Source organism: Carcharodon carcharias, chromosome 33 (genome assembly GCF_017639515.1).
Source record: "Carcharodon carcharias isolate sCarCar2 chromosome 33, sCarCar2.pri, whole genome shotgun sequence".
Lineage (NCBI taxonomy): Eukaryota > Metazoa > Chordata > Chondrichthyes > Lamniformes > Lamnidae > Carcharodon > Carcharodon carcharias.
The window spans coordinates 7,709,368-7,734,670 of record NC_054499.1 but is presented as its reverse complement, the minus strand read 5'-3'; the positions used below and the strand labels follow the sequence as shown (position 1 = coordinate 7,734,670).

Below are 25,303 nucleotides of genomic sequence, written 5' to 3'. Positions count from 1 at the left end.
CACTGAACGGGCCCACACATTGAAGAGGTGCGAGAGAGGAGCAGAACCCCTGAGGATGAGATACAGACCGGACACAAACAAATCGAACGGCACAACAGTCATGGTGGGAGGTACAGGCCCAGGGTGTACCACACGGGAGGGTCAGTGCCCAGGGTGTACCACACGGGAGGGTCAGTGCCCAGGGTGTACCACACGGGAGGGTCAGTGCCCAGGGTGTACCACACGGGAGGGTCAGTGCCCAGGGTGTGCCACACGGGAGGGTCAGTGCCCAGGGTGTGCCACAAGGGAGGGTCAGTGCCCAGGGTGTACCACACGGGAGGGTCAGTGCCCAGAGTGTACCACACAGGAGGGTCAGTGCCCAGAGTGTACCACACAGGAGGGTCAGTGCCCAGGGTGTGCCACACAGTGGGAGGAGCATTGCCCAGGGTGTGCCACACAAGAGGAGCAGTGCCCAGGGCGTGCTGCACTGTTGCAGGTGCTGTTCTTTGCTGCATCCGTCCAAGAGAGCAGGTAAGGGCCTCACTTTACAACCTCATCTGACACGCCTGACAGAGCAGCACCCCCTCAGTACTGCGTTCGGAGTGTCAGCTGAGATTATGTATTTTGGGTCTTGGTGAGACTTAGCTGAAGGGTCAGTCACGAGGGGGCACAAATTCAAGGTGAAGGGCAGGAGGTTTAGGGGGGGAATGTGAGGAAAAACTCTTTCTTACCCAGAGGGTGGTGAGGGTCTGGAACGCGCTGCCTGGGAGGGTGGTGGAGTCGGGTTGCCTCACATCCTTTAAAAGGCACCTGGATAAACACTGGGCACCTCATAACATTCAAGGCTATGGGGCCAAGTGCTGGTAAATGGGATTAGGGAGGTAGGTCAGGTGTTTCTCACGTGTCGGTGCAGATTTTCGATGGGCCGAAGGGCCTCTCCTGCCCTGTGGGATTCTGCGGGACTTGAACCCACGACCTTCTGACTCCGAGGGCGAGCATAACACCCGCTGAGCCGTGGCTGGCACTGAGAGACTGGTAGCTGAGCCTCTTTGTCTCTATGTTGACTGGCTGCAGCCTTTTATCGAGCTGCTGTTTGAGGCAGACATGTGCTGAGCTAACCCCGCGCACTCTTCTCTTCCAGGCTGGCTGCGCGATGGGACCGGGAACTACACGGCTTCCTTTGTGGTGGCCGGAACCTTCCTCCTCCTTGGCAGCCTCGTTCTCTTTGCCCTCCCCAGTGCCTTGCCCTGTTCCCTGTCTCCCACCTGCCAGGCAGCCCCGGATAGAGGAGGAAGCGGAGGAGGAGGAGGAGGAGGAGGAGGAGGAGCGGAGGCCCATGGCTGTCCCTAATGGATCCGGGCAGCAGGCGCTGTGCCTTCCGATTGAGCCCAGCAGGGCAGCTACGATAAACGCACATGTGGTCTGAGCCGAGGTGTGACCTGCTAACGCTGGGAGTGGACATTGACGCTTAAATCGAGCTCTCTCTCTCTCTCTCTCTCTCCAACTCCAGTTAAGAACGGAGGGAGTATTGACACCTCTGTGCCGGCCAGTGGATTGGAGATGAGACTGAAATTGGCAGCAAACAGAGTCGATATTTAAACGGAGCCTCTGTGAATTACAGCAAGCAGATGCTCATGACTGGAACTACAGCAAAGTCCTCCCCCCCCCGATTTAAAAGCAGGATCATTAGGCCATGAGGCCAGGACTTGTGCCATGGCAGCCAGTTAAAAATGACCAACTCTTTCCCCCTCTCGCTCTCTTCTCTCCCACCCACCCCCCCCCCCACTTAGCTCAGTTCATTAGTGGCACTATTTGGCCCTGACCATCACGGTTTCTGGTTCTGATCCCAGTCTGTTCACTTGTTTGCCGATCTTGGCAACAGTCAAACCTCAGCGCCCCTCGGTTGGGGTGAAGCGGGTGTGGGAGGCGAATAAAGAACCACCTTTTGCCAAATATCTTAAACCTGTGTCTGTTCGTTCTTGATCCTCCAACCAGGGGGAACGGTTTCTGCCTGTCCACCTCTGTCCAGACCCTTCATAATTTGGAATACCTCGATCAAACGTCATGTTGATCGATATGCGAAAAAGAGTCCCTAGCGATGAGACCAGAATTAATCTGTTTGTCCAGTTTGACCCGAGGCCCCTGAATGCGGCTAACTTTCAGTTCAAGTTGAAAGGAGAGGGAACGATTATTAAAGGTTGGAGCTCTGGAAATGCTGCCTCCTCCTCCCCCCCCCCTACTCATGCTCCAGAATGTACCAGCACACACATGGGAATGCAGAAAGGGCTGCTTTTCTGCTCTGCTTGGTCTTGTGTAGGTTGGGGTAAGAGAGCTCGATTCTGTCCTGATGACTCTGCGTCTAAGTGTTTCGCCTAATCACTCCGGTGGGATGTTTTACTGTGTTGAAGGCGCCATATAAATGCAAGGTGTTGTTGGATGGTCTGCATCTTCAGGAGAGGATGGGGGTTGAGGAATTTCAAAACCCATCAGCCTTGATATTTTTCACAATTCCTTGTGTCCAACAGCTGAAAGTAAGCCACGTTTATTTTGGAAATTTGCCTCTTCATTGATTTTCTCCCACGTAAACAGTTGACACAATGGGTTGTTGTTGTTGGGAGTAATTCTTGGGAAATGGCTTCCCAGAATGCTGACTCATGGTGCATATTTCCTGCACTGGTGGTTTCTTGCATAAAGGATTTCTCTTCGGATGTAGCTGGAAGCAGCTTACAGATCAAAAGATTTCAGGATCGTACGTCACTGTTGAATGCAGCCGAGCAGTTAAAGGGCTTTTCCTGTTTGTTAGGTGCACAACAGGTCACACCTACTCTCCCAAGTTGTACCTGTTGCATCAGGCAACAGTGAGGAGCCCAACTTGTCTCCTGAGGCTGTTGAATCACACTTAGGAAAGGGTCCCACACACACTGACTCTCACTGGGGTACGGGTCCCACACACACTGACTCTCACTGGGGTACGGGTCCCACACACACTGACTCTCACTGGGGTATGGGTCCCACACACACTAACTCTCACTGGGGTACAGGAGCCACACACAATGACCCTCACTGGGGTACGGGTCCCACACACACTGACTTACACTGGGGTACGGGTCCCACACACACTGACTCTCACTGGGGTACGGGTTCCACAGGAGCAGAGTATTGAGAGGTTTGAGTGAAACAAAAGGATTGGGTGACGGGGACGGAAGATTACAAGAGGCCCAGTGGCATGTTTAGATGATAAGGAAGGTGGATGTGGGTGGGAATTGATTCCAGAGAAAGGCAATACCCGGAACGAACACCACAACTTGCACCAGATTTGACACAGCTTCCTTCCGTGTTATGTGACTATGATACCGCACTAGTTCTGTGGGATCTTTAGCATATCTACATGGAGTACCAGAGGAGGATTTGCTTTATTGTTTCATCAGATAAGATCACTTGTGACAAAGCAGCATTCCTTCAGTATCAGTTAACTCCCAGAGTGGGAGGGTGAATCCACAACTTTTGACCTTGAGTGCTAGCCAAACTGAGTGACACTGACACAGAGAAAGGAGTGTCCTCTGTAGCAGTGGGGTTGTAGGACAGCCCGTTTATATAGATTACAGTTTAAGTGATAAAACACTGCAGATTGGAAAGTACAAAGGTGCTTGATGAATGATAAGATTGCTTACTAATTTACCCAGTGAAAAATCAAGTTTTTTAAAAAATAAAATCTTTCCTTAAACTTCACAAGGACAGATGTCAGTGGAAACTGCTCAGAACCAGCATCTCCTTCCCAGGACAGGTACAGCACGGGGTTAGATACAGAGTAAATCTCCCTCTACACTGTCCCCATCAAACACTCCCAGGACAGGTACAGCACCGGGCTAGATACAGAGTAAATCTCCCTCTACACAGTCCCCATCAAACACTCCCAGGACAGGTACAGCACCGGGTTAGATATAGAGTAAATCTCCCTCTACACTGTCCCCATCAAACACTCCCAGGACAGGTACAGCACGGGGTTAGATACAGAGTAAATCTCCCTCTACACTGTCCCCATCAAACACTCCCAGGACAGGTACAGCACGGGGTTAGATACAGAGTAAAGCTCCCTTTACACTGTCCCCATCAAACACTCCCAGGACAGGTACAGCACGGGGTTAGATACAGAGTAAAGCTCCCTCTACCCTGTCCCTATCAAACACTCCCAGGACAGGTACAGCACGGGGTTAGATACAGAGTAAATCTCCCTCTACACTGTCCCCATCAAACACTCCCAGGACAGGTACAGCACGGGGTTAGATACAGAGTAAAGCTCCTTCTACACTGTCCCCATCAAACACTCCCAGGACAGGTACAGCACGGGGTTAGATACAGAGTAAAGTCACTGAATGCCGTCAGACAGCTTTCTATTGTGTAATGTGGGGCACTGCTGCATTCCTGGCTCCGGCTGTGTTACTGATGGGGATTTGTGTTGTCGAACCCCTGAATCTCCAGAAATTGGACATTAGTCTCCAGGACCTGCTTCAAGCAGCCCTGGAGAAAGGTCGTAGTGAAATTGTAATTGTGTTGTGTTCTAATCTGTGCTTTCTGATTGGAAGGTGGATTGCTGCAGGGGGTGGGTAGGCATGTTGTGTGACAAATGATGAGAATGTGAGGGCATGGAGAGGGCGTGTGGTGATTGGCGGCGTTTGGAGGCTGGGTGTCCTATAACAACATCTCCAGGAATGTTTCCAACTCGGGCTGTCAATCCCGGAGCGAGGATTTATGTCCCTCAGCCTATCGGATGGAGGCCTGTCCTCCCTGATCCCTGATCCAGCTGGAGCCTAGAGACCTCGGAGGAGGCGTTGGCATCAACGGAGTAACTCGGGAGGAACTGTACATGGTGGATGTGCTCTCTCAAATGGGGAGGGAATTCGCAATTGGATCCAACTGCTCTACACTAACATCAGTAGCGCATTTTCAATCACTGGGTGGGAATCAGAAAGCTTTCCAGTTAAATCTGGAGTCAGGCAGGGCTGCCCTCTCTCCCCTGTCCTGTTTGTGTGTTGCATAGAACCCTTTGCTGAGTCCTTCAGGAAGGATCCGGGCATAAGAGGAGTGACGATCCCAGGCAGTGGAGACACTCAGGTCAAAGCCTCTCTGTACATGGACAATGTCGCTGTCTTCTGCTCGGATCCGCTGTCGGTGCGCAGACTGATCCACATCTGTGACCAGTTCAAACTGGCCTCGGGAGCCAAGGTAAATTATGGAAAGAGCGAGGCCATGTTCTTTGGGAACTGGGCTGACCGATCCTTTGTCCCCTTCACTGTCACGGCTGACGGCCTGAAGGTGCTGGGGATATGGTTCGGAGGGACCGGGGTATGCGTTAGAAACTGGAAAGAGCGAGAGTCTATGGTGAAAAGGAAACTGAGCATGTGGGAGCGACGCTCCCTCTCCATTGAGGGTAAGAACCTGGTCATCAAGTATGAGGAGCTCTCGCTGTTGCTGTACGTGATGCAGGTCTGGCCAATTCCACACTCCTGTGTGGTGGCAATCACCCGAGCCATCTTCTGCTTTATCTGGGGGTCGAAAATGGATCGTGTCCGCAGGGACGCGATGTACAAGCCTCTAGATAAAGGGGGGGAAAATGTGTCCAACATCGCCCTCATACTGATGGCCACCTTTGTGTGCGGCTGCATCAAGCTGTGCGTAGACCCTCGGTACACAAACACCAAGTGTCACTACGTGCTGAGGTTCTACCTGTCCCCGGTGTTGTGAAGGATGGGTCTGGCCACGCTGCTGTGGAACGCTCCAAGTAGTTGGACCGTGCTGCACCACCTGTCCCTCGTGGAAAAATTTATGCAGAGAAACACCTTCGACCACAAGTCCATCAGGTAGTGGTCGGCACATAATGTCTTAGAGGCCCTGTGAGAAAAGGAGAGGGTGGATCCTGTGGGATGGTTCCCCGAGCAGACTGTCAAAGACATTTGGCAGAATGCCTCATCGCCAGAACTTTCCAACAAGCACCAAGACTTAGCTTGTCTGGTGGTGAGAAAGGCCCTCCCTGTCAGATCCTTCTTACACACCAGGAGTCTCACCCCCTCTGCACGTTGCCCTCGAGGGGGCTGTGGTGGGGAAGAGACCATTGTTCACCTCCTTGTGGATTGTGCCTTTGTAAAGAAGGTCTGGAGAGAGATGCAGTGGTTTCTGTCGAGGTTCATCCCGAGCAGTTCTGTGACACAGGACTCTGTGCTCTACGGGCTGTTCCCAGGGACACACACCAAGACAAACATCAACTGCAGCTGGAGGATCATCAACTCGGTGAAAGACGCTCTTTGGTCTGCCCGAAACTTGTTGGTCTTCCAGTGCAAAGAGTTGTCCCTGACCGAGTGTTGCAGACTGGCACATTCCAAGGTCCAGGACTACGTGCTGAGGGAAGCACTAAAGCTTGGGGCAGCCACTGCAAAGGCCCAATGGGGAAGGGTCGCTGTATAAGATCTTTCTGCCATAGGGCACCGAGGGGCTGGGAACTGTTGAGAGCCCCTCGGGATGTATGATTAACAATGAATGTCTGCAAATGGTTGTAATATTCATTGTTTGTACTGATACACCTTGTGATACATGTTGTAAAAGTTGAACCTGATTGTACCTTTGTGATGGTGATTTTGAAATGGTTTGGAATGTTCTTCCAGATATTTTATGAATAAAGTATATTTTTCCCAAAAAAAAACTCGGGAGGAACTGTTTCCACAGGGAGAGGGGGTCGTTAATCAGTGGACCCGGGTCGAAGGTCACCCCAAAAGGGCCAGCACACTAAAGGCCTCTTTCTGTGCAGCGTCACTCTACGATTCAATGATTGGGACTTTGAGGGGGGAGGAGAGAGAATAAGGGGCCCCTCAGTTTCGAAAAACAAGAATAAGTTCAGATTCGGGGAGCCCTACCCACCGCCCCCCCCTTTGCTTGAGGAAACTCAGGGTGCAGTAAGTTTACTGCAGTTAAACCTGGCTTGAACAGTGAACTTGCAGCTGGTATTGATACTTTTATTTGTGGTTGGGTGATATGTGCAGCTCCACGGCTCCATCTACTGGTATTGGGTTCCTCGCTTTATGTGAATCAGAGTCCCGCACGCAACAGGAATGAACAGATTGTCTGTGTTCAGTGGTGTCGCCTGAGAGATAATTATGGACTCAGGACACCGGCCGGGGGGTGGACAGAACAGGTCTGCTTTTCCCCATGTAGTGTTTTGGGGTCTTTCACCTGAGAGGGTAGACGGGGCCATGGTTTAACGTTTTATTGCAGGAGTGAGATTAAAAGCACAGCAATCACATTGAGTCAGTCCACAGCACAGAAACAGGCCATTCAGCCCATCTAATATGTGCTGCTGTTTACGCCCCACACGAGCCTCCTCCCACCCCCTCTCCACCTCACCCCCGTCAGCACAAACCCCTGTTCCTTTCCTGACCGAGCCTCCCCTTAAATCCATGTATCGCTATTCAACTCAACTGTTCTCTGTGGGAGCGAGTTCCACATTCTCCCCACCCTCTGGGTAAAGACTGAAACCCACCATTGGATTTATTAGTGACTTCTTCATATCGATGAGATCAGGTTTTGGTCTGATCTGCAAGTGGAAGTCTATATCCATCGCTTCAAACCTCTTCGTTATCTTCTAATGATCACCGTAGACAGGTTACCCACCTTCTAGAGAGGAGAGCCTCAGGCTGTTCAGCCATTCCTGACCTGTATAACCCCCCCAGATTGATGGGAGGTGGACAGAGATTAACAGAATGCAAGGGCATTCATCCTTCAACCAACATGACAGCAACGGGGCTATCAGGTTATGATTGCATTGCTGTTTGTGGGATCTTGCTGTGCGGGAATTGGATGCCCCACTTCTGACATGACAACAGTGACAACACTTCAAAGGTATCGGCTATGAAGTGCATTGGGATCTGCTGGGGACGTGAAAGGTGCTATAGAAATGCAATGAAATGAGTCCATGAGAAAGTAACAGACACGACTGTGATAGACCAGGACTGGGGTCTGGATAGATGGGACGAATGGCCTTTTCTCACCCTGGATTTTTACTATGGTCCTAGCTGAATGGTCCAGTCATTGCCCAGGGGATATTGCAGCTAAACCTGATGCTGTGCTCACTGTAATGATTTAGATTACAAATCTTGGGTCCATCACTCCCTGACTGACTTGTCCCCTTCCCTTTGCGAGAGGGAGGGGCGGTGAGATCCCATTGTAGCGCTACCTGAGACAGAGACAATCTGCCAGGGAATCATGCGACCTCTGCCCCCGGTCACGGTCAGTCAGCTCTGTTTGGGGAATCACGTCTCCCAGTCACTCCTGCCGGCAGCTGCCTGTTACATCAGCCGGAGCAGGGGTGCTCTCTCCGCCGGCCCCAGCGCCGGCTGGATCGCCAGTCCGCTTCCCAGAGAGGACCACCGGGCGGACAAGAAAACTCGGAAGGAAGAGCAGGGCGAGGGATCCCACCAGGATGAAGCCACCTGCAGTCATGAAGGAGGAGCTGTAACTTCCTGTCGCGTCCGCCAGGAACCCTGGGAGAGAAGAGGCAAGTGGGGGGGTCACAAGTCAGCAAATGTTGGTCTTTTCCACTGCACCGGATTCGAACCCGCCACCCCCCACCCCCCCCTCCGCCCCCCCACCACACCCCTGAGTCTACACCCAATTCCTTGTGTTAATGGCTGGACAGATGAGCTCGCAAGGTGAGTGCTAGTGAACGACAGGTGGCATCACAAGCAACCCTAAATCCTGGCTTTGTCAGATGCCCACAGCACACGTTTTCCACCAAATTCGATAAAGGCCACGGTTGTAGCATCTATATCTGCCCTGGTTGAGGACACTGAGGTCAAATATTCCAGGACAAACCTGGGACTGAACTGACGCCTTCCCTGATTCTGATGACTCAGGGCCCACACCTCTATTCAAGGCTGTTCGAACAGCAAAACCTGCCTTTAGGAAGAGGGGGTCTAACGCAAAAACGAGGAAGTGATGCGAAGCCTTTTATAAATCGCTGGTTAGGCCCCAGCTGGAGTCTTGGAAGTCCGAATCTGGGCACCACAATTGAGGAAGGATGCCAAGGCCTTGGAGAGGGTTTGGAGGAGATTATCAGAGGGACTTCAGTCATGTTGAGAGACTGGAGATGCTGGGACTGTTCTCATTAGGACAGAAAAGGTTAAGGGTCGGGGGGGGGTGAAATGGGATGGTGGGTGTTCAATGTTATCAGGGGTTTTGATAGAGTAAATGAGAACAAAGAGTATGATTAGCTCACTTGGACAGAGAATAATGCCAATGGGTTCAATGCCTTGGTAGATCTTCAGGCCTGAGGTACTTCTTGGGGCCTGAGGTAGTTATGGTGACCTGAGGTCGTGGGGTCATGAGGTATATCTTGGGGCCTGAGGTAGATCTTGAGGTCTGAGGCAGATCTTTGGGCCTGAGGCAGATCTTGGGGCCTGAGGTAGTTATGGGGGGGCCTGAGATAGTGGGGTATTGAGATAGTTCTTGGAGTCTGAGGTACATATGGGGGCCTGAGGTAGTTGTGAGGGCCTGAGATAGATCTTTGGGTGTGAGGTAGTTATGAGGGCCTGAGGCAGATCTTGGGGCCTGAGGTAGATCTTGGGGCCTGAGGTAGATCTTGGGGCCTGAGGCAGATCTTCGGGCCTGAGGTAGTTATGGGGGGGCCTGAGGTAGTGGGGTATTGAGATAGTTCTTGGAGTCTGAGGTACATATGGGGGCCTGAGGTAGTTGTGAGGGCCTGAGATAGATCTTTGGGTCTGAGGTAGTTATGAGGGCCTGAGGCAGATCTTGGGGCCTGAGGCAGATCTTGGGGTTGGAGATGGTTATGGGGACCTTAGATAGATCTTGGGGCCTGAGGTAGATCTTGGGGCCTGAGGTAGATCTTGGGGCCTGAGGTAGATCTTGGGGCCTGAGGTAGTTCTTGAGGCCCGAGGTAGATCTTGGGGCCTGAGGTAGATCTTGAGGCCTGAGTTAGTTATAGGGGCCTGAGGTAGATCCTGGGGCCTGAGGTAGTTCTTGAGGCCTGAGGTAGATCTTGGGGCCTGAGGTAGATCTTGGGGCCTGAGGTAGTCCTTGGGGCCTGAGGTAGTCCTTGAGGCCTGAGGTAGATCTTGGGGCCTGAGGTAGTCCTTGGGGCCTGAGGTAGATCTTGGGGCCTGAGGTAGTTCTTGGGGCCTGAGGTAGATCTTTGGGCCTGAGGCAGATCTTGGGGCCTGAGGTAGTTATGGGGGGGCCTGAGGTAGTGGGGTATTGAGATAGTTCTTGGAGTCTGAGGTACATATGGGGGCCTGAGGTAGTTGTGAGGGCCTGGGATAGATCTTTGGGTCTGAGGTAGTTATGAGGGCCTGAGGCAGATCTTGGGGCCTGTGGCAGATCTTGGGGTTGGAGATGGTTATGGGGACCTTAGATAGATCTTGGGGCCTGAGGTAGATCCTGGGGCCTGAGGTAGATCTTGGGGCCTGAGGTAGATCTTGGGGCCTGAGGTAGTTCTTGAGGCCCGCGGTAGATCTTGGGGCCTGAGGTAGATCTTGGGGCCTGAGGTAGGTCTTGCGGCCTGAGGTAGATCTTGCGGCTTGAGGTAGTTCTTGAGGCCCGAGGTAGATCTTGGGGCCTGAGGTAGATCTTGAGGCCTGAGTTAGTTATAGGGGCCTGAGGTAGATCTTGGGGCCTGAGGTAGTTCTTGAGGCCTGCGGTAGATCTTGGGGCCTGAGGTAGTTATGGGGGCCTGAGGTAGATCTTGGGGCCTGAGGTAGATCTTGGGGCCTGAGGTAGTCCTTGGGGCCTGAGGTAGTTCTTGAGGCCCGCGGTAGATCTTGGGGCCTGAGGTAGTTATGGGGACCTGAGGTAGATCTTGGGGCCTGAGGCAGATCTTTGGGCCTGAGGCAGATCTTGGGGCCTGCCTCCTCACCTTGCCCCCTAGTGATGTCACGGCTTGAGCCGTGATTAGCCACCCTCAGATAGCAAGGACGCAACATAGAAAGAGAAATAGGAAGAAACCGTTACCACTGTCAGGAGGGTTGGTAACCAGAGGGACACAGAGGAAGGTAATTGAGAACTGGGGTGGGGTTGGGGGGGGGGGAGGGGGGGTGTGGGTGGGTGGTGGGGTGAGAAGAGGAGGAATTGTTCATGCAGCGAGTTGTTCTGATCTGGGGTGCTCTGGCTGAAAGGGAAGTGGAAGCAGACCCTTTAATAATTTTCAAAAGGGAATAGAACTGGAAATACTGGAAGGGGCAGAATTGTGTGGCTCTGGGGAAAGAGCAGGGGGATTGGGACGAATTGGATATGGCTGCCCTTTCAAAGCTAGGGGCCAAATAGCCTTCGGCGCTCCACGATTCTATATGGTTTTAAACATACTTTTCGATCTCCCTTTTAGTCGGGTTTACCCTGACACATCAGGAAGTGGTGATTGACAGGACAGAGAGGATTCTTTCTGCAGTGACTACCAACAATGCCCAGCCAGTAAACCTCAGTAAAACAGGACTGTGGCATATATATCTAACAGAACACCGCAGGGATATAGCTGCAGGTAACTGTATGGAGACCGTCAATATCTTGATGAAATTGTATCCATGAGGCATTTATTAAATAGGTTATGATGGAAGTTTTGAATTGTATTTGTACGTGCATAGTTCCAATTCGTTAAATTCAAAACTGGACAAATAAGTAAGACATATTTCTACAGCACCTTTCACAGCCTAGGGCTCTAAAAGTGCTTTACATTAAGGGCAAGAAAGCAGTTCAGACCAGTACTCTCATTTCCCAGTTTTTACTCCTCATTCTGGGAGCTAATGGCACGCTCTTGGAAGTGTAGTGTAGTCACACGGACATGCCAACTCTGACCAACCGGTTACGGAAGGCAGGTTCCCTCACTCAAATTCAGCCTGACTCGCGAGAGGGCTGAGAACTCTCGTGATTGGAACTGCAGGCCCTTCCCAGAGTTTTTGTCTGAGCCGGAGAGAAGGGACCAGGGGGCGAATTCGGGGTCACTTGGCCTGGTGCCGCCGTGGAGCATGTGTATGAGACCCTGAGGAGGAGGGGGAGGAGGAGGGGGAGGGGGAGGGGGAGGAGGAGGGGGAGGAGGAGGGGGAGGAGGAGGGGGAGGAGGAGGAGGAGGGGGTGGACTGGGGTCTGCTCCTTGTAGGAAGGACTGGGGAAAGTCTGGCAACCGCCCGGCCAGGGACCATTCCCTGGGAGGCTCAGCATTGGGACACTTCCCCCTCACCCAAGAAGCTCGGCCCCACTGTGGCCTGCCTCCTGCTGGTGCCAAATCGCAAAATGACGATCTCGGGGCGGGGGGAATAACTTAATTATTCTCGATGAGCAAACTGAAGGGAATTGGCAGAAGAGGGCGAGATGAGGGGGAAATCGTTCACACGGTGAGTCGTTCTGACCTGGGAGTTGTGCCTGAAAGGGCACCGGAAGCGGATTCTTAAATAACTTTCTAAAGGGAATAGAACAGGGCAGGTAATTTGTGTTTACAATTTGCAGTGAGGCCAGGTTCAAACTTCAAAACTAAGTTAGTTCCTGTTTGCCTACATTCCAACTATAGACTTTTTCCAGATTCCTGCCATCTTATCTCACGGACTCATAGACGTTTTAAGCACAGAAAGAGACCATTCGGCCCATCACGTCCATGCCAGTCAACAGAGATCTGACTACACTAATCCCATTTTCCAGCGCTCAGCCCATCGCCCTGGAGGCTGTGGCAACGCCGGTGAATATCTAAATACTTCTTAAATGTTACGAGAGTTTCTGTCTCAACCACCCATTCAGGCAGTGAGTTCCAGAGTCCCACCACCCTCTGGGTGAAAAAATTTCTCCTCCACTCCCCTCTTAGCTTTCTACCTCTTACCTTAAATCTCTGCCCCCTGGTTATTGACCCCTCTACTAAAAATGCCTTCCAATCCACCCTATCTATGCCCCTCAATCTTATACACCTCTATCAGGTCCCCCCTCTCAACCTTCGCTGATATCTTGCACCTTGCATGAAACACAATGCCCTCCGTCTGAAGCACCTCCTTTGGAGGGTTCTAGCAGGTTTACAGCAGAGTTTGGGCTCAAAGTGCTCGACTGGGTCTCAGACAGTGAGTTAGGCTCAGGTCACATTGCTACACTGGCTCCCGTCAGTAACCCGAGCAGGACTGACACCTGAGCCTCACCAATTTTGATCCGAGCCGGTGCGTCTTTTGCAATTGTGCCGGGGAACTGAACTGAGCTGACATGACCGACTGACGATATTCTTCAGTGATGGGGTGGACCAAGGACTGGTCGAAAATCATTCTATCCGTTTCCGAGTTTGACCTGAACCTCTGTGTGTTTTACTCGCAGGGTAGACTATTTTCAAGTGGTTGTGGGATCAGTTGTGTCTGTTCCCACCCACAAGGGGAAAATATCCTCCCAGCATCTACCCAGCCAAACGGAGTGGTATTGTCACATGGACTCGTCTTCCAGCGGCCCCCTGGGTAATGCTCTGGGGACCCAGGTTCGAATCCCAGCAGGGCAGATGTGAATTCAATAAAAACCTGGAGTTCAATGAAAACCCATCCCTTAGGGAGGGAAATCTGCCCTCCTGACCTGGTCTGTCCTACAATGTGACTCCTACAGCAATGTGTTTGAACAAGGGCAATTAGGAATGGGCAATAAATGATGGACTAGCCGTCCCATAAATAAATGAAAAAAAAAAAGCCCCCTCAGAATCTTATTGAGACATATAGGCTTGCCTCACGTTCTCCTGGTGGGTTTTAAACTGCCACCCTGAGGGCCATTGCAAGTGGAATCAAGGTTCCACGATGCTATTTTAGGAAGAACGAGGGTGTGTCGGTGAACAATATTTATCCCTCAACCAACGTCACCAGAAACGCAGATTGTCTGTTCATTGTCACTGCACATTGTGCACAAAACGGTCAGCGCGTTTCCCACGGTGACTCCACTTCAAGAAGTGCCTGATGGGCTGTGGGATGTCCTGCAGCGGAGAGAGGGGCCTTCGAAGAGTGCTTGAGAGCGCCTCAAAGTCGCAGCCCGAGCTCCAGCACCGAGCAGCTGCCACAGGAGGGACAGTTACCATTCACAACTCTCTCTCTCTCTCTCTCTCCGCCTTCTCCCTGGATGCCTGACTGGCGATCGGGCCCATTCGAGGCTGAGCTTTCCGTCAGTGGCAGACTCCCGGCAGACGGCTGGTTTATAATAACAGGAAGGCCTCGGTTCCGTCTGTGGATCAACTGGAAAATTGTCTGTCCCAACCCTCTGCGTTAGTCCACTTTGGGCAGGCAGTGGCTGGGGGTGTCATTGTGGGCCTCAGTGCCCTAGGGAAAGGAAAATTGTCAGGGTTCCCACTCCTTTTTTAAAAAATGTAATCTTTCAAGGGGTATGGACATCGCTGGCAAGGCCAGCATTTGTTGACCATCCCTAATTGCCCTTGAACTGAGTGGCTTGCTAGGGCATTTCATGGGGCAGTTAAGAGTCAACCCCATTGCTGTGGGTCTGGAGTCACGTAGGGCCAGACCGGGTAAGGACAACAGATTTCCTTCCCTAAAGGACATTAGTGAACCAGAGGGGTTTTTACAACAGCCGATGATAGTTTCACGCTCACCGTTACTGAGACTAGCTTCCAATTCCAGATTTATTAATTGAATTTAAATTTCACCAGCGTCCGGGGCAGGATTTGAACCCATGTCCCCAGGGCATGAGTCTGGGCCTCTGGATTATTAGCCCAGCGACATTACCACCAGGCCCCAATCTCCCCATAACTTGATAATTATTAAACGCTTCTTGGAACAGTTTGTATGCACACAGCGTAGAAACATAACCTGTGATGCCCCCAGTGGTTAAGCGTGGGAGAAATCTGGCAGAGGGAGCGCAATGTGGGGAAAAGGTGAAGTTGTTCACTTTGGCAGGAAGAATAAAAAAGCAGAGTGTTACTTAAATGGAGAATGGCTGCATAATTCTGAGGTGCAGAGGGATCTGGGTGTCCTAGTGCATGAGTCACAAAAAGTTAGTATGCAGGTACAGCAAGTAATTAAGAAGGCTAATAGAATGCTATCCTTTATTATGAGAGGGATTGAAATGTAAGGATGTTATACTTCAGTTATAAAGGGCATTGGTGAGACCACATCTCGAATACTGTGTGCAGCTTTGGTCTCCTTATTTAAGGAAGGATATAAATGCGTGGGAGGAGGTTCAGAGGAGGTTTGCTAGATTGATACCTGGAATGAGTGGGTTGTCTTATGATGAAAGGTTGGACAGACTGGGTTTGTCTCTACTGGAGTTTAGAAGAGTGAGGGGTGATTTGATTGAAGTTTACAAGATCCTGAACGGCCTGGACAAGGTGGATGTGGAAAGGATGTTTCCTCTTGTGGGTGAGTCCAGGACTAGGGGGCACTGTTTAAAATTAGGGGTCACCCTTTTAGGACAGAGATGAGGAGAATTTTTTTCTCTCAGAGGGTTGCGTGACTTTGGAACTCTCGGCCTCAGAAGGCGGTGGAGTTGGAGTCACTGAATATTTTAAGGCGAAGGTAGATAGATTCTTGCTAGGCAAGGGAATCGAAGGTTATCGGGGATAGATGGGAATGTGATAATTCATAACACAGGCCGATCAACCATGATCTTATTGAATGGCCTACTCCGGCTCCTATTTCACACGCCAGTTTGCTGATACCCATTGTCCAGCCCTAGCACATGAAGAATTGCACAGAAATTACAGCAGAGAAACAGGCCCTTCAGCTCAACTGCTCTGTGCTGGTTTTTATGCTCCGCATGAAGCCCCTCCCACCCTCCTTCATCTCGTCCCATCAACAGATCCTTCTATTTCCTTCTCCCTCATGTGTTTAACTAGTTTCCCCTTAAATACGTCTGGGAAAATTACCTGAAGTGGCCAAGGAAGGAGTGACCCCCCAGTTTCTCCAGAATTCCCAGTTGGTGACTATCGTATGTTTAAGAGCCGTAAATGATTACTTGGGTGAGGCAGACAGGGTTAACAAGATTGCTTGGAATTGTAGCCAGCGCGAGTCAACAGGCGCTCAGAGGGTGGAAATAAGAAAGAGAGGGGAAGGATACGGCAAACAAGAGCTTTTATTACCTGACAGGGGAGGCCCAAGGAGTCCACCGACACTCAGGAGCATCAGAAAGAGCCCAGTTGCATTGAGAATCCGTCCAATTCCTACAATGTCTGGGAGAGTGGAAAAGAAGAGTGGGGCAAGGCCTCCAGAACAGAAGCCATAAAAGAGACTGAGGCCCATTAGGCTGGAGTAGGTGTGCCCCACGGGAAGGAGCAGAAGACTGACTCCAGTGAGAACGCTCCAGGCGAATAGCGTGTGGATTTTCCGAATCAGCTTGAGGTCAGCCAGCCAGCCGGAAAACAGTCGAGCGATGGTCTCAGTGACGGCAGTGAAAGACATGAGGAAGGCAGCTTTGTAATCGCTCAGTCCGAGGTTCTTTCCGTGGGCCATCAGGTGGATGTAGGGGACAAAGTAGCCAGTGGTCATCAGGGTTACTGCCAAACTGTACACCACAAAGCCCCGGTGCAGGAAAAGGGTCAAATCGAAGGCGGAGGTCACCTTCCCCCAACACTCGGTGCTTCTCCTTCCACTGGCAGGGTGTCCCCTTGAGGTCACGAGGAGGTCCTCATGGAGCGTGATGGGCCTGAGCAGCGCTGCACACACACACAGGTTCAACATCACTGCAGACACCACCTGGAGGGCCCCGCGCCAACCATACTCGTCGATCAGGAACTGAAACACTGGGGGGAAGAAGAACGACGCGATTCCCACTCCGGTAAAGGCCAAACCGGTTGCCAAGGCCCTGCGCCTCTTGAAGTACCTGGAGATCGTGGCCATTGTCGGGGTGAAGACTAAAGCCCAACCAAAACCTGCAGAGCAGAACGAGGGACAGTGAAGCATCTTCTCTCGATGGGTGTGTGGCCATTTCGCAGTCTTACCACCCGAATTCATTAGCATCTCGAAGCTGAAACCCTTCACCTCCCACAGGCTTTCCTTCCTCCTACAGACATTTCAAACCCGAGCCTGCCTCATGTAATCGCTGCTTTCCCATCTACTCCACCTTCTCTCCCACTCCTTCAAGAGGCAATTGGATAGGTACTTGCAAAGGAATAATTTGCAGGGCTATGGGAGGTGGGACTAATCGGATATCTCTTTCAAAGAGCTGGCACAGCTGTGATGGGTCAAATGGCCTCCTTTCTGGCCTGTAAGGGTCTAAGATGAAATGCCATTGATCAAATGCCATGTGACCTCCAGGGCTACGTCCAATCAGAGTTGGTAGCCTCAATGAGCAGCGTTCCCCTGAGTGGATCTGTACAAGCCCCCGAACATTGTTCAGTGGACGGACGAGTGGTGGGTACAGGGTCGTGACGGCCTTCAGAGTGGAATAGCCAGGCAGCGTTCCATATCAAGGCTGCGCGTGCAGAACAGCCCACTCGGGCAAGAAATGGGAGGGGTGCCACACTGCCCTGGAGCCCAGACCCCGGAGAGGGAGACACTTCCTGCAGGAGGGGGGTAACTGGAGAGAGGTGGACCGACTCAGTGACCCAGGATAGACTAGGGGGTGGTGCACCTTCCCTTGTCTGATGTTGTGGCAGCTGCAGAGCCAACAGGGGGAGGCTCGGAGACGGAAGACAAACCCCAATGTAGGGGGGGGGGGGTGGAATCTGAAGGAGGGCCCGCATTGACTCTACTGGGCTGACCTGTCAGGAGTCCGATGGAGAGGTACATGTGCAGAAGACTCTGTCCAAACGAGGCTGTGAGCATCCCCAGGGAAGCCAAGACTCCACCGACCATCACCACAGGACGCGCTCCATAATGCATCCCGAATACACTCCCCACCGGACCTGCGAGCGGGAACAAAACGGTGGCCCAGGTTTGCATCTCGAGAGACCAGCAGACACGCGCAGGAGGAACGAACGAGTCAGGCTTAGCGGCGCGTTATCTTCCATCTCCGGGAGGCCCCGTTAGGCAGAGCAGCGAGTTACGCTGCAGCTCCAACTCGACTGCTCCAGGGGCTTCTGCGCTCAGTCCACAGGGCGTCACCCTTCACCTCGGAGGGTGCGTAGTGAAGGGTGACCAGAATCACACCGGGCCAAGAGGGATTGAGTGACGAGGGCCGGCTGCACAGACCTTGTACAAAACACCGCCGACGCTGGAAATCTGAAACTAAAACAGAAAAAGCGGGAAGAGACCAGCAGGTCCGACAGCGTCTGCGGAGAGAGAGAAACGGGGTTGACTGGGCTCTGAAGGAGGGTCGAAACCTTAACTCAGTCTCTCTCTCTCTCTCTCTCCCTCCGCAGTTGCTGTCAGACCTGCTGAGCTATCCCAGCGTGTTCTGTTTTTTGTTTGCTGAGACTTGCATTCCCTCGATTAAAAGGCGCTTGGATTTTATAATAAAAATTGCACGCTTTCAGAGGGTGTGGGTGTCGCTGGCAAGGCCAGCCTTTGTTGCCCGTCCCTAATTGCCCTTGAACTGAGTGGCTGGTTTGGCCATTTCAGACGGGGTGTTGGGTCTGGAGTCACAGGCCGGGTAAGGAGGGCAGATTCCCTTCCCTACAGGGGCATGAGTGAACCAGATGGGGTTTTTAACAACAATCGATGATAGTCGTCATTGTTACTGAGACTCGCTTTTAGTTCCACATTTATCAATTGGATTTAAATTCCACCAGCTGGCGGGGGTGGGATTTGAACCCGTGTCCCAAAAGCATTGGCCTGGGCCCCTGGATTACTATCCCAGTGACAATACCACTACTCCACAGTCGGACAGTGGTGTGGTGATGGAAAGATTCGATAGGGTCGATAGAGGGAAACTATTTCCTCTGGTGGTTGGGGGTGGGGGGTGGTGGGGGGGGGGGGGGGGGGGGGGGGTGGCAGGAAGATTCCTGATCAGTGGGGAGGGGGGCAAACAGCAAAAATCAGAGCGAGACCATTCACAGTGACATCAGGAAGCGCTTTTTCACACCAAGAATGCTTCCCCCTTCCCCAAAAAAAGCTGTTGAGAGCGGGGAATCAATGGAAGAGGTCAAAACTGAGATTGCCTTTTTTTTTTGTTGGGTAGGAGCATAAAGAACCTATCGAATCCTGGGTAAAAGGAATGAAGTTATAGATCTCAGCCATGATCTAATTGGACGGTGCAGAACAGGCTCAAGGGGCTGAATGGCCTCCTGCTGTACATGCATGTCCCTCGAGGGCACAGCGATTGGGCCATGTGCTCGCCCTTGGGGTGTTCGCAAAAAAGTAATGTAAGTTTGGGGAGCAACAGAGGAGGAAAGGTGACTAACTTGCAAACTGCTGCATTGCCATTGCGATGGAAGTAATCCAGGACACGCGGCTGGAAGTCTCCCCAAAGTATTGGGTGAATTGAATGAAGAAAACTCCAAAGGATCGCGTGATGCCGACCAACAGGCAGTTATTCAAGAAGCCAGCCAGGACGATCATCCATCCCCACCCTCCATCCGGTACCTCGCTGATCACAGGTTCAGCCATCGGAGGCTGTGCTGGGACCTGTGGAGGCAACACAACGCTCAAACGGTTAACGGGGAGAGGCCACCCTCTCGCATCCCCACCCCCACCCCAGGCCATCGGACCTTTGATCAGCAAACACTCGTTAAACACTCCAAGCGTCTTGCACGGCTTGCTGGGTTTCATGGACCTCCTGTTCTGATGTGTGATTGTGTGTGCTTATGTGTGTGTGTGTGTGTGTGTGTGTGTGATTGTGTGTGTTTGTGTGTGTGTGTCTATGTATATGTGTGTGTGTGTGTTTGTGTGTGTTTGTGTGTGATTGTGTGTGGGTGTCTATGTATATGTGTGTGTGTTTGTGTGCGTGTGTGTGTGATTGTGTGTGTTTATGTGTGTGTGTGTCTATGTATTTGTGTGCGTGTGTATGTGTGTGATTGTGTGTGTCTGTGTGTGATTGTGTGTGTTTATGTGTGTGTGTTTGTGTGTGTGCTTGTGTGTGTGTGTGATTGTGGGTGTTTATGTGTGTGTGATTGTGTGTGTGTGTGTGTGTGTGTCTATGTATATGTGTGTGTGTGTGTGTGTTTGTGTGTGCTTGTGTGTGATTGTGTGTGGGTGTCTATGTATATGTGTGTGTGTGTGTGTGTGTGTGTGATTGTGTGTGTTTATGTGTGTGATTGTGTGTGGGTGTCTATGTATATGTGTGTGTGCGTGTGTGTGTGTGTGTGTGATTGTGTGTGTTTATGTGTGTGTGTCTATGTATTTGTGTGTGTGTGTATGTGTGTGATTGTGTGTGTTTGTGTGTGTGTGTGTTTGTGTGTGATTGTGTGTGTGTGTCTATGTATATGTGTGTGTGTGTGTGTGATTGTGTGTGTTTATGTGTGTGTGTGTCTATGTATTTGTGTGTGTATGTGTGTGTGTGTGTGTGTGATTGTGTGTGTATATGTGTGTGTGTGTGTGATTGTGTGTATATGTGTGTGTGTGTGTGATTGTGTGTGTGTCTATGTATATGTGTGTGTGTGTGTGATTGTGTGTGTTTATGTGTGTGTGTGTCTATGTATTTGTGTGTGTTTGTGTGTATGTGTGTGTGTGTGATTGTGTCTATTTGTGTGTGTCTATATATTTGTGTGTGTCTGTGTGTGTGAACGTGTGTCTTTATATGTGTGTGCCTGTGTGTATGTCTCTGTATGTGTGTATGTGTCTATATGTGTGTGTGTCTGTCTGTGTGCATGTGTGAATGTATGTGTGTGTCTATGTATGTGTGTGTCTGAAAGACAGTGCCTCCAACAGTGCAGCACTCCCTTTGTACTGACCCTCTGACAGTGTAGCACTCCCTCAGTACTGATCCTCCGACAGTGCAGCACTCCCTCAGTACTGACCCTCCGACAGTGCAGCACTCCCTCAGTACTGACCTCTGACAGTGCAGCACTCCGTCAGTACTGACCCTCTGACAGTGCAGTGCTCCCTCAGTACTGACCCTCTGACAGTGCAGCACTCCCTCAGTACTGACCCTCTGACAGTGCAGCACTCCCTCAGTACTGACCCTCTGACAGTGCAGCACTCCCTCAGTACTGACCCCCCGACAGTGCAGCACTCCCTCAGTACTGACCCTCTGACAGTGCAGTGCTCCCTCAGTACTGACCCTCTGACAGTATAGCACTCCCTCAGTACTGACCCCCCGACAGTGCAGCACTCCCTCAGTACTGACCCTCTGACAGTGCAGTGCTCCCTCAGTACTGACCCTCCGACAGTGCAGTGCTCCCTCAGTACTGCCTGGGATCTCAGCCCGGATTATGTGCTCAAGTCTGTGAAGTGGATCGCAAACCCCCTCAGCACTGAGCCAGGGTGGACATGGTTAATCGCTAAACAACTTTTATTCTTGGTGAGATTTCCAAACGCCTTGATGTTACCTAAAATAATGGAAGGTCTGTGAGTGGAAACTGTCCGATTTCATCCTCTGAATCAAGAGCCACACCTGCATTACCTGTTTTTCGATTCCTGGCAAGGCATTGAGAAAGGAAACAAGTGCAATCAGCAAATCCAATTAACCTGCTGAAAGAACTCACCGATTGTAGTTAGGGGGTTTGAGAGCGAGGATTACTGAACTGACGGACACTGTCAGCACATGAGCTTCGGTCAACAGACAAGAAAGACACTGTCCCCAGGAAAAGAGGATAACAAGTGTTAAAAAAAAAGTTAAGCTGGTTAAAGAATAACTACCGTAACTGCCAGAGTTAGGGATCGTGTCCAAATCACCTCCACCAGAGTGAAATGGAGAAATTTAAATTGCTCGTCCCCTTGACTCAACAGCAATCCTTTCCTTTTACTTACCCCATCCCTAGTTGCCCCTCGAGAAGGTGGTGGTGAGCTGCCTTCTGGAGCCGCTGCAGTCCATGTGGTGTAGGTACACCCACCGTGCTGTTAGGGAGGGATTTCCAGGATTTTGACCCAGCGACAGTGAAGGAACGGCCGATATAGTTTTGGAGGGTGGGTGAGGTATCGGGTGAGTGAGTTTTTGGAACGTGAGCGAGGTATCGGAGGATGGGTGAGGTATCGGAGGGTGAGTGAGGTATCAGAGGGTGAGTGAGGTATCGGTGGGTGAGTGAGGTATTGGAGGTGGATGAGGTATTGGACAGTGAGTGAGGTAAATTGGAGGATGGGTGAGGCATATCAGAGGGTGGGTGTGGTATCGGGGGGGGTGAGGTATCATACGGCGAGTGAGGTATTGGAGGGTGAGTGAGGTATCGTATGGCGAGTGATGTATTGGAAGGTGGGTGAGGTATTGGAGGATGACTGTAGTATCAGAGGATGAATGAGGTATTGGAAGGTGGGTGAGGTATTGGAAGGTGAGTGTAGTATCAGGGGATGAATGAGGTATCGGGGTGAGTGAGGTATCGGAGGCTGAGTGAGGTATCGGTGGGAGAGGTATTGGGGGGTCAGTGAGGGTGAGTGAGGTATATCGGAGGGTGGGTCTGGTATCGAGGGGGTGAGGTATCATACAGCGAGTGAGGTATCGGAGGGTGAGTGAGGAATTAGTGGGTGGGTGAGGTATCGGAGGGTGACCGAGGTATCGGAGGGTGGTTGAGATATCGGAGGGTGAGTGAAGAATTGGTGGGTGAGTGAGTGAGGTATCAGAGGGTGAGCGAGCTATCGGAGGATGACCGAGGTATCGGAGGGTGAGTGGGGTATCGGAGGGTCAGTGAGGTATCGGAGGGTGAGTGGGGCATTGGAGGGTCAGTGAGATATTGGAGGGTGAGTGGGGTATCGGGGGGTCAGTGAGGTATCGGGGGGTGAGTGGGGCATTGGAGGGTTAGTGAGGTATTGGAGGTGAGTGGGGTATTGGAGGGTCAGTGAGGTATCGGAGGGTTGTCAGGTCTTGGAGGGCGGGTGAGGTATTGGAGGGTGAATGAGGTATCGGAGGGTGGTTGAGGTATTGGAGGGAAATGAGGTATCGGGGTGAGTGAGGTATTAGAGGGTGAGTGAGGTATCAGAGGGTGAGTGAGGTATCGGAGAGTGTGAGGTATCGGAGTGAGTGAGGTATCGGAGGGTGGTTGAGGTATTGGAGAGTGAGTGAGGAATTGGTGGGTGGGTGAGGTAAAAGAGGGTGAACGAGGTATTGGAGGGTGATTGAGGTATCGGAGGGTGATTGAGGTATCGAAGGGTGGTGAGGTATTGGATGGTGGGCTAAATATCGGAGGGTGAGTGAGCTATTGGAGGGTGAGTGAGGAATTGGTGGGTGGGTGAGGTATCAGAGGGTGAGTGAGGTATCGATGGGTGAGTGAGGTATTGGAGATGGATGAGGTCTTGGAGAGTGAGTGAGGTAAATTGGAGGATGGGTGAGGCATATCAGAGGGTGGGTGTGGTATTGGGGGGGGGTGAGGTATCGTACGGCGAGTGAAGTATTGGAAGGTGGGAGAGGTATTGGAGGGTGAGTGTAGTATCAGAGGATGAATGAGGTATCGGGGTGAGTGAGGTATTGGAGGCTGTGAGGTATCGGTGGGAGAGGTATTGGGGGGTCAGTGAGATATCAGAGGGTGAGTGCGGTATTGGAGGGTGAGTGGGGTATTGGAGGGTCAGTGAGGTATTGGAGGTTCAGTGAGGTATCAGAGGGTGAGTGAGGTATTGGAGGGTGAGTGGGGTATTGGAGGGTCAGTGAGGTATCAGAAGGTGAGTGGGGTATTGGAGGGTCAGTGAGGTATCGGAGGGTGAGTGAGGTATTGGAGGGTCAGTGATGTATCGGAGGGTGAGTGGGGTATTGGGGGGTCAGTGAGGTATCAGAGGATGAGTGGGGTATTGGGGGGTCAGTGAGGTATCAGAGGGTGAGTGAGGTATTGGGGGGTGAGTGAGGTATCGGAGGGTGAGTGAGGTATCGGAGGGTGAGTGAGGTATTGGGGGGTCAGTGAGGTATCGGAGGGTGAGTGGGGTATTGGGGGGTCAGTGAGGTATCAGAGGGCGAGTGGGGTATTGGGGGGTCAGTGAGGTATCGGAGGTTGAGTGCGGTATTGGAGGGTGAGTGGGGTATTGGAGGGTCAGTGAGGTATTGGAGGTTCAGTGAGGTATCAGAGGGTGAGTGAGGTATTGGAGGGTGAGTGGGGTATTGGAGGGTCAGTGAGGTATCAGAAGGTGAGTGGGGTATTGGAGGGTCAGTGAGGTATCGGAGGGTGAGTGAGGTATTGGACGGTCAGTGAGGTATCGGAGGGTGAGTGGGGTATTGGGGGGTCAGTGAGGTATCAGAGGGTGAGTGGGGTATTGGGGGGTCAGTGAGGTATCGGAGGGTGAGTGAGGTATTGGGGAGTTAGTGAGGTATTGGAGGGTCAGTGAGGTATCGGAGGGTGAGTGAGGTATTGGGGGGGTCAGTGAGGTATCGGAGGGGGAGTGGGGTATTGGGGGGTCAGTGAGGTATCAGAGGGCGAGTGGGGTATTGGGGGGTCAGTGAGGTATCGGAGGGTGAGTGCAGTATTGGAGGGTCAGTGAGGTATCGGAATGTGAGTGGGGTATTGGAGGGTCATGAGGTATCGGAGAGTGAGTGGGGCATTGGAGGGTCAGTGAGGTATCAGAGGGTGAGTGAGGTATCGGAGGGTGAGTGGGGTATTGGAGGGTCAGTGAGGTATCGGAGGGTGAGTGGGGTATTGGAGGGTCAGTGAGGTATCGGAATGTGAGTGGGGTATTGGAGGGTCAGTGAGGTATCGGAGAGTGAGTGGGGCATTGGAGGGTCAGTGAGGTATCAGAAGGTGAGTGGGGTATTGGAGGGTCAGTGAGGTATCGGAGGGTGAGTGAGGTATTGGGGGGTCAGTGAGGTATCGGAGGGTGAGTGGGGTATTGGAGGGTCAGTGAGGTATCAGAGGGCGAGTGAGGTATTGGGGGGTCAGTGAGGTATCGGAGGGTGAGTAGGGTATTGGAGGGTCAGTGAGGTATTGGAATGTGAGTGGGGTATTGGAGGGTCAGTGAGGTATCGGAGAGTGAGTGGGGTATTGGAGGGTCAGTGAGGTATTGGAGGGTGAGAGGGGTATTGGAGGGTCAGTGAGGTATCGGAGGGTGAGTGGGGCATTGGAGGGTCAGTGATGTATTGGAGGTGAGTGGGGTATTGGAGGGTCAGTGAGGTATCGGAGGGTCGTCAGGTCTCGGAGGGCAGGTGAGGTATTGGAGGGTGAATGAGGTATCGGAGGGCGGTTGAGATAATGGAGGGAAGTGAGGTATCGGGGTGAGTGAGGTATTAGAGGGTGAGTGAGGTATCAGAGGGTGGTTGAGATATCGGAGGGTGAGTGAAGAATTGGTGGGTGAGTGAGTGAGGTATCAGAGGGTGAGGGAGCTATCGGAGGATGAGCGAGGTATTGGAGGGTGAGTGTGGTATTGGAGGATCAGTGAGG

General features: G+C 51.9%; 1 protein-coding gene across 2 annotated transcripts; it reads right to left on the bottom strand.

Moving 5' to 3' along the window:
- Nucleotides 1-7,392: 7,392 nt before the first annotated feature.
- On the bottom strand, nucleotides 7,393-21,628 carry LOC121272386 (monocarboxylate transporter 13-like). Of its 2 annotated transcripts, XM_041179052.1 has the most exons (5): nucleotides 21,503-21,628; nucleotides 19,262-19,484; nucleotides 17,681-17,824; nucleotides 16,061-16,849; nucleotides 7,393-8,507 (listed from the first exon to the last, which is right to left on the bottom strand). In XM_041179052.1, exons 2-5 carry the CDS (start codon nucleotides 19,464-19,466, stop codon nucleotides 8,290-8,292), a joined length of 1,356 nt encoding a protein of 451 aa, XP_041034986.1. In that variant the 5' UTR covers nucleotides 19,467-19,484; nucleotides 21,503-21,628; the 3' UTR covers nucleotides 7,393-8,289. The 2 variants fall into 2 exon arrangements, with proteins under 2 accessions (XP_041034986.1, XP_041034987.1); XM_041179053.1 differs by lacking the exon at nucleotides 17,681-17,824.
- Nucleotides 21,629-25,303: the final 3,675 nt, after the last annotated feature.